Source organism: Peromyscus eremicus, chromosome 1, assembly GCF_949786415.1.
Source record: "Peromyscus eremicus chromosome 1, PerEre_H2_v1, whole genome shotgun sequence".
NCBI classification, from domain to species: Eukaryota; Metazoa; Chordata; class Mammalia; order Rodentia; family Cricetidae; genus Peromyscus; species Peromyscus eremicus.
In genome coordinates this window covers 48,218,879-48,232,268 of record NC_081416.1, presented here as the reverse complement: position 1 = coordinate 48,232,268, position 13,390 = coordinate 48,218,879, and the positions used below count along the sequence as shown (strand labels likewise).

Here is a 13,390-nt window from a genome sequence, read left to right as displayed (position 1 = left end):
TGATTCTACTGTCAAGGGCCCCTTAAAAATTGTCAAGCTACATAAAACTGCTTTGCCTGTGCAGAGGGCCTAGTCCTGACCCATGAAGGCTCCACACCTATTGGTCCACAATTTATGGGTTCCCACTAGTTTGGTTTGGTTGTCTCTGTAGGTTTCCCCATCATGATCTTGATGTCCCTTGCTCATAGAAACCTTCTTTCTCTTTGACTGGACTCCTGGAGCTCAGCCTGGTGCTTGACTATGGATCTCTGCCTCTGCTTCAATAAAATGTATAATCTAAAATTTAAAAAATTAGGAACTGAGTAAAGTCTTTATTTTCTCAACAACTTTCTTTAAGGCATTATGAACCTCTTTATTCCTTAAGCTATGGACAACCGGGTTCAACATGGGAACTACTATGGTGCAGAACACAGATGCCATTTGATCATTGTCCATGGAATGACTAGAACTGGACTGTAAGTACATGAAGATTACAGTTCCATAGAATATGGTCATAGCGGTGAGGTGGGATGCACAAGTAGAGAAGGCTTTCTTCTGTCCTTCTGCTGAATGCATCCTCAGGATAGCAATGAATATGAATACATAGGAGGTAAAGATAACTATCAGAGCAAAAAAGACATTGAATGAGGCTAAGATAAAGAGCACAATCTCATTCACATATTTATCAAAGCAAGAAAGAGACAGGATTGGGGGGATATCACAGAAAAAGTGATGGACCACATTAGAATGGCAGGAGAGGGAAAAGATGAATCCAGTGTGTATTGCAGACTCAAACAAGCCCCAGGCATAGCAGCCAATCACCATATGAGCACACACGCTATCAGTCATTGTGGTGGTATAATGTAAGGGCTTGCAAACTGTAGCATGTCTGTCAAAAGCCATGACAACAAGTAAGTGCTGTGGAATAATGCTTTTGTACACTGCTTCAATAAAATGCAGATTGGCCAGTAGCCAGGTAGGAAGCACAGGTGGGATAAGCAGACAAGGAGATTCTGGGAAGAGGAAGGCTGAGGCAAGAGACACCAGCCCACTTCCAGGGAGCAGCATGTAATGTCACACAGATAAAGCCACAGAACATGTGGCAACATATAGTTAACAAAAATGGGGTGAGTTTAACTGTAAGAGCTAGTCAGTAGTAAGCCTGAGCTAATGGCTGAGCAGTTTTACTTAGTATAAGCCTCTGTGTGTTTACTTGGGTCTGAGAGGCTGTGGATCAGGTGGGACACAGAAAAAACTTTCAGCTACAAGTAGGAAACAGTCAAAATTGGCAAAAGCCACAAAAAAGGAACATTTGAGTAACATATCACCCATAGGAGAAATCTTTATCCCCTGTGAGAAGTCCAGCTATCACCTTTGGAGTCACAGCTGAGGAGTAAACACAGTCTGCCAGAAAGAGATTACTGAGGAAAAGATACATGGGAGTGTGGAGTTGGGAGTCCAGCCAGATCAACACAATCATACTCAAGTTCCCAGTCAAACCCAAAATTGTACACTTAGGCACCTTTTTTTTTTTTTTTTTTTTTTTTTGGTTTTTCGAAACAGGGTTTCTCTGTGTAGCTTTGCACCTCTCCTGGAACTCACTTGGTAGCCCAGGCTGGCCTCGAACTCACAGAGATCTGCCTAGCTCTGCCTCCTGAGTGCTGGGATTAAAGGCGTGCACCACCACCGCCCGGCAGCACTTAGGCACTTTATTGCCATTCTTCAAGTATGACATTTTAGAATTGTGTATCACCTGTCCAAACATAAGAAAGTAAATATATTGGTAATTCATAGGAATTGATGCCAGAGAACTCCTGTCATTCAAATGACATTATCTGCATGATCTCACTACTAATGCAGGATTCCCCATAACTGTGAGACTGTTGTAATCTTATCATTTCCTTACAATGAAATTGCTAGAGCCTTCTATACGGTATCTGTTAGTTCCCAACAGCACTCAGATATTCTAAATGACCACTCTGGTGTCTCCCAAGTTTCACTCACAAATTCTAATTTGAGTTGAAAGTTTGTTTCAACAATAAACTACTCTGACTTTCATAACTGTCATTTCAGAGTCAGATACAAAATAACCAAGCACCATGTACTATGTGACTAGAAAATAATGGATATTAATATGTTTAATCTTCCTGTCTTATTGTATAATTGCCTGAGAACAGTGGTGCATCACTGCCTTTCTGGATATACCACAGTAAGATATGAAATATTCATACATACAGCTGAAATCCATTTGACATCTAGAGAAATGTATTCATCCTTTGACTCTTCAAAGAAAACAGTCCTCTTTAAAAGACATGCCCCCAAAGTGTATAAAACTCAACATTTATTTGCCATTCAAACAAACACTACACTGAGCAACCTACACCTACTACACCTCCTTGAGGGAAACAACAAAGAATAAGAGGGATGCTCATTCTTAATTATCCCTTTCAACAAACATGAATATCCCAAGTATTTAATTAATTAATTTGAGAAATGATCATTGTGCTTCCCACTTTTCCTAGAGTTCATGATTCCTGTGAGTATTTTTAAAAGTGCTTTGAAATCATACAAGCACCTTGAGAGATAGCATACTGTGATTGTACACAATGTAGTCTCTGCCACTGACCTGCATGCACTTTATTCCTGATTTAGCCACCTACAGATCAGGTAACATTGGGTAAGTAGCCATCTTTCTGTGTCTTAGTTTAAAATAATAATGAAAACTGTCCTTTACCAGGATGTTTGGAAAATGTATTAAGCTGATATGTTTAAATCACTAAGAATTCTGCCTTATTGCTAGGACACAATAGATCATAAGTATACTCTCATTAAACGAATAATACTGTTAGTGAAATAACAATAATATATATAGTATCATGGAAGAAAAAACAAAATATCAAAAGAAACTCAGCACAAATATTCTAACCTTATTTCTGAAAAAGCATCATGTGTGTAATTTTTTAACTTAAATTCAAGCTTTTTAGGCATATATATGATTTGACAAATATAAACAATATGAAATTTTACTCTGAGACACAAATTTTGAGGCACTATCCTTTTAATGCATGACAATCTTTTGAAGGTTTAATATTTTATTCAACAGTATAATCACATCATGAAATACTGTCACAATTTTCATGGTTGTATTCCTTCAGCCTCCTTATCATAGTCTATCAAAATATCCATTGGTTGTGAGCCTAGCCTTTAACAGCAGAGGCAGGCGGATCTCTGTGAGTTCGAGGCCAGCCTGGTCTCCAAAGCGAGTTCCAGGAAAGGTGCAAAGCTACACAGAGAAACCCTGTCTCGAAAAAAACAACAACAACAACAACAACAACAAAAAATCCATTGGATATCTAGCCAAAGTAAATAAGCTTTAAAAATAATCAAATAAAAAGATTATTCTATTTGGACTCTTTCCCTGTCAGTCTACATATAATCCATGAATACATGCTGTTAATCCTATCTCTAAAATACCCCTCAAATTCACGTCTTAGTCACCACCGTTCCCTAATGGTGAGCCACACTAACTTACAGTGACATTTAGGGCACAACTGGAAATAAATTATCCTAATTTAGCCAGTAGTAAAGTTACAACACAGAAACCTGAGGTGATATACGAATATAGACACCAGGATACAGAGTGCCTAAGGACTAGATCTTGAAAACGTTAGAATTTTGCCTTTTCAAATGGAGAGAGATGCATGTGGAGACTGCTTTTTTTCTCTCTAAAGATAAAGTGAGCACTAATCTCCTCTGTGCCAGATGCTCTGACGTCCTTAGTCTTTTTAATAAGGCGGTAGTATAAATTATTCTGCTTTAAATTTTGTTTCACTATAATACAATGCATGTAGCATATAAATAAACATAGAAAGGGCAATAATTAGACAGAATAATGCCATAATTTCATAAATGTAAGTCAGTCAGACATTGTAAAAACTGCCTGAATTTTAGAACCAGTAACTTGTGTTTAGAAATTTGCATTTTCATGTAATAAGTTGAACATGATTTATAAATTATTTTCAACTGGAAACAATCACTGCTTAGTAGTTATTACAAAATCCATAGCCTACTCCTATGTTTGAATGTCTGATAAAAACTTAAGCCTGTTGACTTTTGTTTCTATCTACATGTCTGCAGCACTCAGGACCTATCATACAATCTAGAAGTGTTTGTTTTATGAATCAGCTTGTGAAGAAAGTGATATTGCTCAGCAAAAACAGCTTTTGAAAACTTTTATTCTTCTCTTATACATTATATCTCTACCACAGTTTCCCTCTCCTCCACTACTCTTACACAGTCCCATCTTCCCCCTCCTCCAGTTCTTAAAGAACAATCCCTATTGAGAAATCAAACAATATCACCAGTAATAAGTGCTCTGAGATACTACAGAAGTGAAGACTCCTAGATGAACAATATTATACATATGCATTTAATTGATATTTTTATGAAACTATATTCTCAATATGATTTCATTCAATAGATTTGATATCACATTCAATATAATATTAATAATATTATTTAAATTATTAAAGAATAAGAGATATTGATATCATATATTTACTGGAATTTAATGACAATTACTTTCATGAAACATAATTTAAACATTGATAAACTATGCTGCACATATGTCATCAATATAAATTTTTATATTCTTCAAATCTTCAATATTAAAACCTTCCATAAGTTTGCTATAGATGAGATTTTGGAAATTAAATTTACCATAGATCATTACAGCAGAATGTGTCCTCATAGAAATAGTAAAAACTTATGTTTACACTGTACTCCATGTGTTGTTTTTATTTCTTGTTTTAAATAAGGGTATATTGAATTACAAAATTTTGTACTTCTTTATATTTGCGATGTATTTTATTATATTATAAACTCTGTCACCTTCACCTCCTTCCTACTGGTTTTCAAATATCCTCCTTTCTATTTCCATGTCTTTCCTTCAGACTATATTCCCACAAGTGAAGGAAATCATTCAGTACTTGTCTTTCTGACTCTGAATTGTGTCATTTAGCATGATGATCTCCAGTAAATGCTACTTTCATAAAAATAATATGATGTAATTCTTGGTGTGTATAAAAATCCACTGAACATATACAGCACATCTTCTTTAAACATTTCATCATTATGAGATACCTCTGATTGGTCCATAACTTGTATATTGTGAAAAATGCTGCAATAAACAAGGGTGTGGAGATATTTCTGTGGTATGCTCTTGTTATTTATTTGAGAATACACAAAGAAGTGTTCTAAATAGGATTATGTGACAGGTCTATTATTTCATAAAATTAAACATTTTTGTTTTTAATTATTAAACCACAGAGTGATAGGTAATTATACCACTAAACCAAGGAAACACGGGGATGCAAATGAGGACGGAGAAAAGCCCAAGAAGCCTCAATCCTTACAGCTGAAAGAACTACAGACATCTAAGGAATACTGAGAGTGGGAGAAATAGTTTTCCCCAGGGAAGAGCACAGCAATTAGTTATCCAATACCAAATGATCAGTCGTGAAAACACACATAAGAGTAGCATTACACAACCAAGCAATCCATGAATTTGAAAGAGAGCAAGGAGGAAAATATGGAAGAGTTTGAAGGAGGAAAGAGAATGGAAAAATGATGTAATTATATTATAATCTCAAAAATAAATCTTAAAAACTAAATATATATCCAACCATGTGTTGAGAAACAAACCAAAGATTTTCTTGTGTTGATTATGACATTGTATATATTTTAACTGTGTTATAACTCATGAAATAAAGTATATTTCTCTACCCTACAAGTTCAGTTGCTCTACCATCAGAGATTCAATAAGTGTTTCTCAAAGATTTGTAAGGTGCCACTTTCACTGTAGACCTGCTTCTCACACACAATAGGATTCATTTTCCAGTGTTGTGATTTGTTCTAGTGATACATCTTCAAATTTCTTTAAAAATATACTTTAATTTATTTAAGATTTATGCTAATCTTTCATGTCAGCCTGGTCTGTTTCTCCTTGTTATTTTAAGTTTTCCAATTTTAATTCCTTGAATATTTTCTTCTTGATGGTGTGCCATTTTTGAACAAATCTTTACACAATGAAAATGGTGCCATTTACAGCGTTTGATGATACTCGTTTGGTATTTCACTATAAATTCTCATACATTCTCGTGTGCCTATTTAAATAGATTAATCAATAAATCCCTCAGAATTCTTTGGTAACAAGGGGATAGGTTGGCAATCACTGAACTACCTTCTTCAGGGAGATGGAACCTGTGAAGCAAGACTCTAGGTGACAAAGCAATTTGCTCCTTCTGTGTTTTAGTTTTGGATGGTCTATGAAGACTCAGTCCCACAGGAGCAGGCTCCCCAAGATCACTGTCTTCTCATGCTGGTTCACAAGAGTAGCTGGCCACTGTATTTTAGGTCTTGTCTCTTGCAGGTAAACCTGAAGAGACAGACTTATTAAACCCTCTCTCTCTCTTCACATTGAAGGTAAGAGAAGTCTTTTTCTGTCCCTTGATTTTCAAACTGTTGATATTGTTAGAAAAGTGATTGCCTTATAAAATAATTTCTAGGATGTCAGAAACACTTTAGCCCTAAAGCAGATACAAAAAATTGAGAGAAGACATGTATTATCCACCATCATGGGTTTTATACACCAAGCCAAGTGCTTGCAATCCCATGTTTCACTTAACACAGCACAGTTAGGTTAATATTAGTATTTATGTCTTTGAAAAATGAAAATAGAATTTTTTTAAATGGACTTCCAAAGGGATTATGCTGTTGAGGGTCTAACTGAGGCCTTCTGAATATCAAATCCATAATCTGACTTTTTATGTGGCACTAACTAGACACAAGTAGTATGATGTTCTAATCTAAATTATCAGGATCTCAAGAATGTGCAGAGATAACTCTTTGTAATTATTCTTGGTTAGTGACATTGTGCTTTCTATAGATATAAGACAGAGAGGAACAAGCTTAAATTGTGACACACACCCAAACCATGGTGTTAAAAGTGCTACAATTAAATAGGAAAGAATAGTTGGGACTAAAGGAATAGTTACTTATTGTCTGAAGAGTTTCTGTAGAGAAAATATGCCAGTGTTTAGAAGAGGCAGAGTAGATAGAAGTCTCATAGAAGCCAGTTCCAGTTGATCACAGAATGAAATTTCAGAGAATCCCGCCTTCTAATACTGAAGCAAGAAATAGAAATTTAGTGGATCCATTGTATATTGAAGATGTTCTGATGTACCAAATCTTTCTTAAAGTTCAAGTATCTGGTGAAAACTATACTAGGTGATTTCTGATGTCCCTATAAGCACTAAGAATCATGGCCTCACCTAATTCCCATGTGAATATTTAATTAACTTTACTATTAAGATGACATAAGTTTGCTGGATTGCAATAGAATTCTCAGAACTCATCACTCTGGCATGGACTTCAAAGCCCTCCATCATTAGACAGCTGTTAGGCTACCTTTAGATGTCTGTTTATTGTAAACATAAATACTTACGTAATAAAATATTTTTCATGGTGCAGTTCAACTACAGGATATAAGTAATTTTAATAAGGATTTTGAAATATATTTTACTATGAAATATTCTCAAAATGGAAATAAAATTATATTTTTCAAAGAATATCTATAGAGTGTGCAATTATTATATGTAAGCTTATTTATCATTTTTCATGGTGTTATAGAAAGATAAAAATATAAATGATGTGGGCAATTGCCCTTGAACTTACAGATGGTTATAGGGTTATATTTTATAGATTCTGATAGATATTTCACATTATTATTTCACTTTGAATTATGTATAACTATCATTCCCATATTTGAAGTAAAGAAAATTGAAATTCAGAGAAGTTCCATATTCCCTAGCATTATAGAGCCAGTTGGTAGAATTATACAAGTCATGTTATTCACAATCAGCATTGGTTTCCTATATACACTTTACCCTTCCTCCTGATACTGTAGGGAAATGTGCAGAGTGCTAAATATCATGAAAATTTATTTAAAGCATTTTTGAAGTTCAGGAGAGGAAGAAGACAGAATGAAGCAGTGACCATTCCTTAGCTATAAGAAAAAAGAATAACAAAGAGAGCTAAGATGACTAAGCCACATGTGGCGGCGACAGGACTTTCTGCAAATGATATTTCTGATGAGGAAGGGCATTTGGAAAGAGATTTCTTTTATAGACCTTGTTGACTAGTGGCCTTTATTAAAACTGGGTAATTTGAAATAAGGTTACAGGACCTTTCTTCAGCCTTCCTAAATATATATTTGTTTAAGAAAAGAAGTGGAAAGATTATTCTTTAGAGTTGTACCTGTTCATTGATATTTTGAGGTCACGTATATTCTTTGTTCTGCTTTGACTTTTTAGGAAACTATGTTTTTCCATTCTCAATTTCATATTTGCTTTTGGAAAATGAAGGTAAATGTGGAAAAAGACACTGGGTATGTCTTCTAAAGTCCTGTGTAACCTCACAAAATATTTTCTAGGGTCTCAAATAGTTTTGTTCATATTTCTACTATGCTAGGATGAAACCTCAGGTAAAATAAGTATGTATTGGTATCATTGTTGTCCTGACTGGATAAACCTAGAGAAACCAAAAAGGTGGATACTGTTATCTGCATCTTGTTTTTACCACTGTTAAGTCTAACTTGAGCAAGATTTTGCCCCATGACCATTTCTCTCACAATTCCTTTCTTGCTTTTATCTTTCCTTCTTAATTTTCCATGTTATGAGGATCTGTGAATATAACATTCACATGTCACCAACTTAATGCCTTAGAAGACAGTGAAATACATACATATATAAGTGAAATCTATAAACAATAAATATATGAGTGAATAAACTGGTATAATTCTTCCCTACCACACTTGACCCATGAAATGCTTGATGCTTACTGATAAGTTTACTGAAAATATTTAATTGTTGCTCCACACCTTCTGAAAATACCTTTCTGCATCTATACCATTTGATCTGATGCTCTTAATTAATATTTTCTTACTACAAAACTGTTTGCAGATAAAATTAACATGTAGATTTTCACGTGAACCAATTTCATAACAATAAAAAATAAAAGATAAAATATTTATCTGTCTTGCATCTAAGTCTAGATTTGATTAGTAAAATGAAACCATTGTCTATAAGATAAATTAGCAATCTGACAGGTATTATTTTCCACTCTAAAGAGAATACCTGTGGACACAATGACCTGGGACAACCACTCAATGTTGATGGAGTTTGTGTTCCTAGCCTATCCCAAAAGTCTAGAGCTACGTATGCTCTGCTTCCTTGGAGTCAGCCTGGCTTATGCATTGATCATTTCTGGGAATATCCTCATTGTCGTCTCCATCCATACAGAAGCCCGCCTACATACACCCATGTACTATTTCCTGGGCAGCCTCTCGGGGATAGAACTATGCTACACTGCAGTGGTGGTACCACACATGCTGGTCAACACCCTACAGTCAGAAAAGACCATCACTCTGTTGAGCTGTGCTACACAGATGGTTTTCCTCATTGGACTTGGTAGTGCTGACTGCTTCCTCCTGGCTGTCATGGCTTATGACAGATATGTTGCCATCTGTCTCCCCTTGCAATACCCTCTCATCATGACTGTAACTCTTTGTGTCCGCTTGGTTGTGGCTTCTGTGGTCACTGGTTTGTTCCTGTCCTTACAGCTTGTAGTCTTCATCTTCTGTCTTCCATTTTGTCAGAACAGGGGAATAGAGCATTTCTTTTGTGATGCTCCACCAGTGATGCGTCTTGTATGTGCCAAAAGTCATATCCATGAGCTCTCTGTGCTAGTGGCAGCCACATTAGCCATTGCTGTGCCTTTCTTTTTCATTGCTACCACCTATGCCTTGATAGTGGCTGCTGTGCTCAAACTCCACTCAGCAGCTGGCCGCCGCAGGGCCTTCAACACCTGTTCTTCTCACCTCACTGTGGTGCTGCTGCAGTATGGCTGCTGTGCCTTCATGTACCTGCGCCCTAACTCCAACTACCACCCCAAGAAAGATCAATTTATCTCCTTGGTGTACATACTGGGAACCCCATTCCTCAACCCCCTCATCTACACTCTGAGGAACAATGAGATGAAAGGGGCCATAGGGAAAATTCTTACCAGAAATAATCTCTCTCAAAAACTGATAGGCTAGGAAAACTTTGATATAACAAAGTTTAGACCTATCTAAAGCAAATCTCTGTGCCACTACAAAAATATAGTCTTACCTGATGTTGCAATGATGTTCATCAAAACAAAAACATAAAGTACAAAAAACGTTCCCTACATATGGTGATATTCTTTACTGTGTGCTACTTTTAGACTGGGTGATTAATTTTGTAAGAGTGATGTAAGCAAGTACATAAGTAGAAAATAATGTTAAGAGATAAGTATATGGCTTTATATAGCTAGGTGGTCAGAAAGACTTAGTTTATTTCATTAGTTGTAGATAAAATGATAAAATAAGGGGATCGTTTTCAGCACTTGGGAGCCAGGGAATGTAAAAACACTTAAGCATTATTGACTTCAAGAGACCATTATCATCAAGACACCTAAAAAGTAAGAAGAGGTACACTGTTAGCAAAAAACAAATGAGAACAGGATTCAGAATGGATTACATTCCAGGAATGGTACCTTTGATTAGAGTAAAGAAGCTTTTAACAAACAAGATAACACAAAGAGAATCCAGGGATGACAATGTCTTTTGCATCTCTTGATTAACCCTGTACTTTGGAAACCAACTGGATGCGAGAGGGCCTGGTATCTGTGTGATTCTATAATGAGGTCATTCTCTAGTGATATAAGCTGTGTAGAGAGGGACATTGAGGTTTATCAAGCAGCAAAAAGCATCGAATTGTTTATTATAGTATTATATGTAAAAACAAGAAAAACTATTGATCCAATTTTCTTGAATAAAGTGTTTATTAAATGTTTTTGCATTAGTAATATAATTCCGATTTACATTTATTAAGTAATAGCAATGTTATCAATTTGTTTACAGTGTTCAAGAAGTATAGATGCACATAGCTTGTAACACATGTCTTTAAACAATATATATTTTAGGTAAGTTTTCAAATATCCTTCCTAGTATAATAATAGAAGACTCTCAGTAGAAAGATTCAGAGAATTTGCCCAATGTTTTCAGATAACTAAGTTTAGTGAATAAGTCCTACACAATATAATTTCCCCATAATAGAGTGATGTACTTTGCTGCAAGATCTAAGAGACTGGCAAACTGACTAGTTAGAGTCAATGTTGTACTGATACGGATTTCAAAGTGATTTCCCTTCTTTCCTTTCTGTGTGGAGCTGTGTATATAATTTAAATAGGGGACTTGTGCTAATTACAAGGTCCTGCACTCTTAGCATACTTTGCAGTTTGTAGCATTGAGTTTTGTTTCATGACACAAAATCTGATCGGTTGAATGTTCCACACGACTTTGAAAAGAATGTGCATCTTGTAGATCACAAAGTATGTCTATAATTTAAAATTAGCTAATAGTATATTGTTTGGATTTGGTTTTCATTTTGATATGTGGAAACTGTTTGGCTTCAAACTTGCAACTTTCTCCTTAGCCTCTTAAGGACTAAGAATACAGACATGAGCCACAACTCTCAAGTAATAGTATGGTTTTAATATTCTATGCCTTTATATGGTTGTCTATTTACATTATGCATTACTTACTTTCATAAGATGAAATATTAATCTTCTGATAATACTAATGCTAGAAACCTAAATGGCTTACACTTTTAAAAGTTAAATGGTATTTAAATTGAAGGATAACACAATATATTCTGTTTTACAAACAGACAAAACACATATAATAATAAAATAAAAAACCCACAAGAAACACACACACACACACACACACACACACACACACACACACACACACAATCCATGACAACACAGAATCAATCAAAAACTGCAACATAAAAGACTAGTAAAGGTGGGAAAATCAATCTGAAACAAAAAGTCTACTTTGAGTTCATTTTGTATTAGCCATCTACTGCTAGACATGGGGCCTACTCTTAAGCGTGCTAAGTACAAACCATGAGACTCCATTAAAGAAAACTGAGTTTTCCTTTGCAAGTGGATGTCAGTTGGAGATTGCTCCTTGGTTAGGGGTGGGAATCCATTTTGCTTTCTCAGCATTGGGAACCCATCTGCTTGATTCTATAGGCTCTGTGCATACTACCACAGTCTCTACTGTTTCTTATGTACATTAATCCTGTTGTATCAGAAAGACCATACTTTTCTTGGAGCAATTAATCTCTTCTTGCTCTTACAATCTTTCTGCATCATCTTTCACAATAAGATTGATTTCCCTGAGACTTGAGAGGAGGGGTTTCCTGAAGACCTCCCATTTAGATAGAACTGAGTGTTTCTAAGTCTCTCACTCCCTGTACATTGTACAGCTGCGGGTCTCTATATTAGTTTCCATGTACTGTAAGAGGGAGTTTCTATGGTGATGGCTGAACAAGACATTCGTCAATGGGTATAGCAAGATACCAATAGGACTTATTTTATTGCTGTATTACCTTACCAATATAGTATTTGGTTTTTCCCTAGGCCCGTGAAGTAATCATTCTCAGGTTTTTGGGCTACCTGAGCAGTGTCAGAAGTAGGTTCCAGAGTGTGCTTCAATCCAACCAGAGAGTACTTTGTTGGTCTTACAACATTTGTGCCACTGTTGCACAGCATATCCTGCAGGCAGGTCACCACTCTAGATCATAGGGTTTGTAAGTGGGTTTGTGATTACCTTGTTCCTCTTGTAGTATGCAGAGTACATTTCAATACACTGAACACTAGTTAGGAGAGAAGGCCTTACTGCTGAAGGCACCTCTTACATACTACATTGAACATGGAGAATTCATGTTGATGCCCAATTAAAGGTGTCAGCCCTTCAGTATGCCCACCATCTCTCTATAACTATATGTTCTATTTCCCTTCCTAGGGAAATCTCTCACCTACTCTTGTACTTTACACCTAATCTCTATGGTTTTACAAACTGAAGCATGTATGCTTCATGGTTATACATATGATTATACAAAATGAAGAATGATTATAGCTAACATTAACATGTAAGAGAAAATATATAATATTTGTCTATTGAACTCCCTGTTACTTCACTCAGGATGATTTTTTTTGTAACTCTATTCATTTACTTGTGAATTTCATAATTTCAGGGTTAATAATATTTTCAAACATTAAAAAATCATGCTATGCTTTAAATTAATTTATACATAGTCAAAATACATAGTAAGTATGTTTGTGTGTGTTTCTTTGTATGCACATGTTTGGAAGTACACACACATTTCAAATGTAGACTAGCTGATGAAGCCACACACAATTTGATATACTTCGTTTTAATTATTCTTTAAATTAAAAAAATATTATTTCTGATTGC

General features: G+C 35.5%; 1 protein-coding gene and 1 pseudogene across 1 annotated transcript; one reads left to right on the top strand and one right to left on the bottom strand.

Annotated features, from left to right (window-relative positions):
• Positions 1 to 291: 291 nt before the first annotated feature.
• On the bottom strand, positions 292 to 2,611 carry LOC131908733 (olfactory receptor 5B2-like; annotated as a pseudogene).
• A 6,573-nt stretch (positions 2,612 to 9,184) lies between these two features.
• Positions 9,185 to 10,135, top strand: LOC131897062 (olfactory receptor 10W1-like). The gene has a single exon (XM_059247924.1). It carries the CDS (start codon positions 9,185 to 9,187, stop codon positions 10,133 to 10,135), a length of 951 nt encoding a protein of 316 aa, XP_059103907.1.
• Positions 10,136 to 13,390: the final 3,255 nt, after the last annotated feature.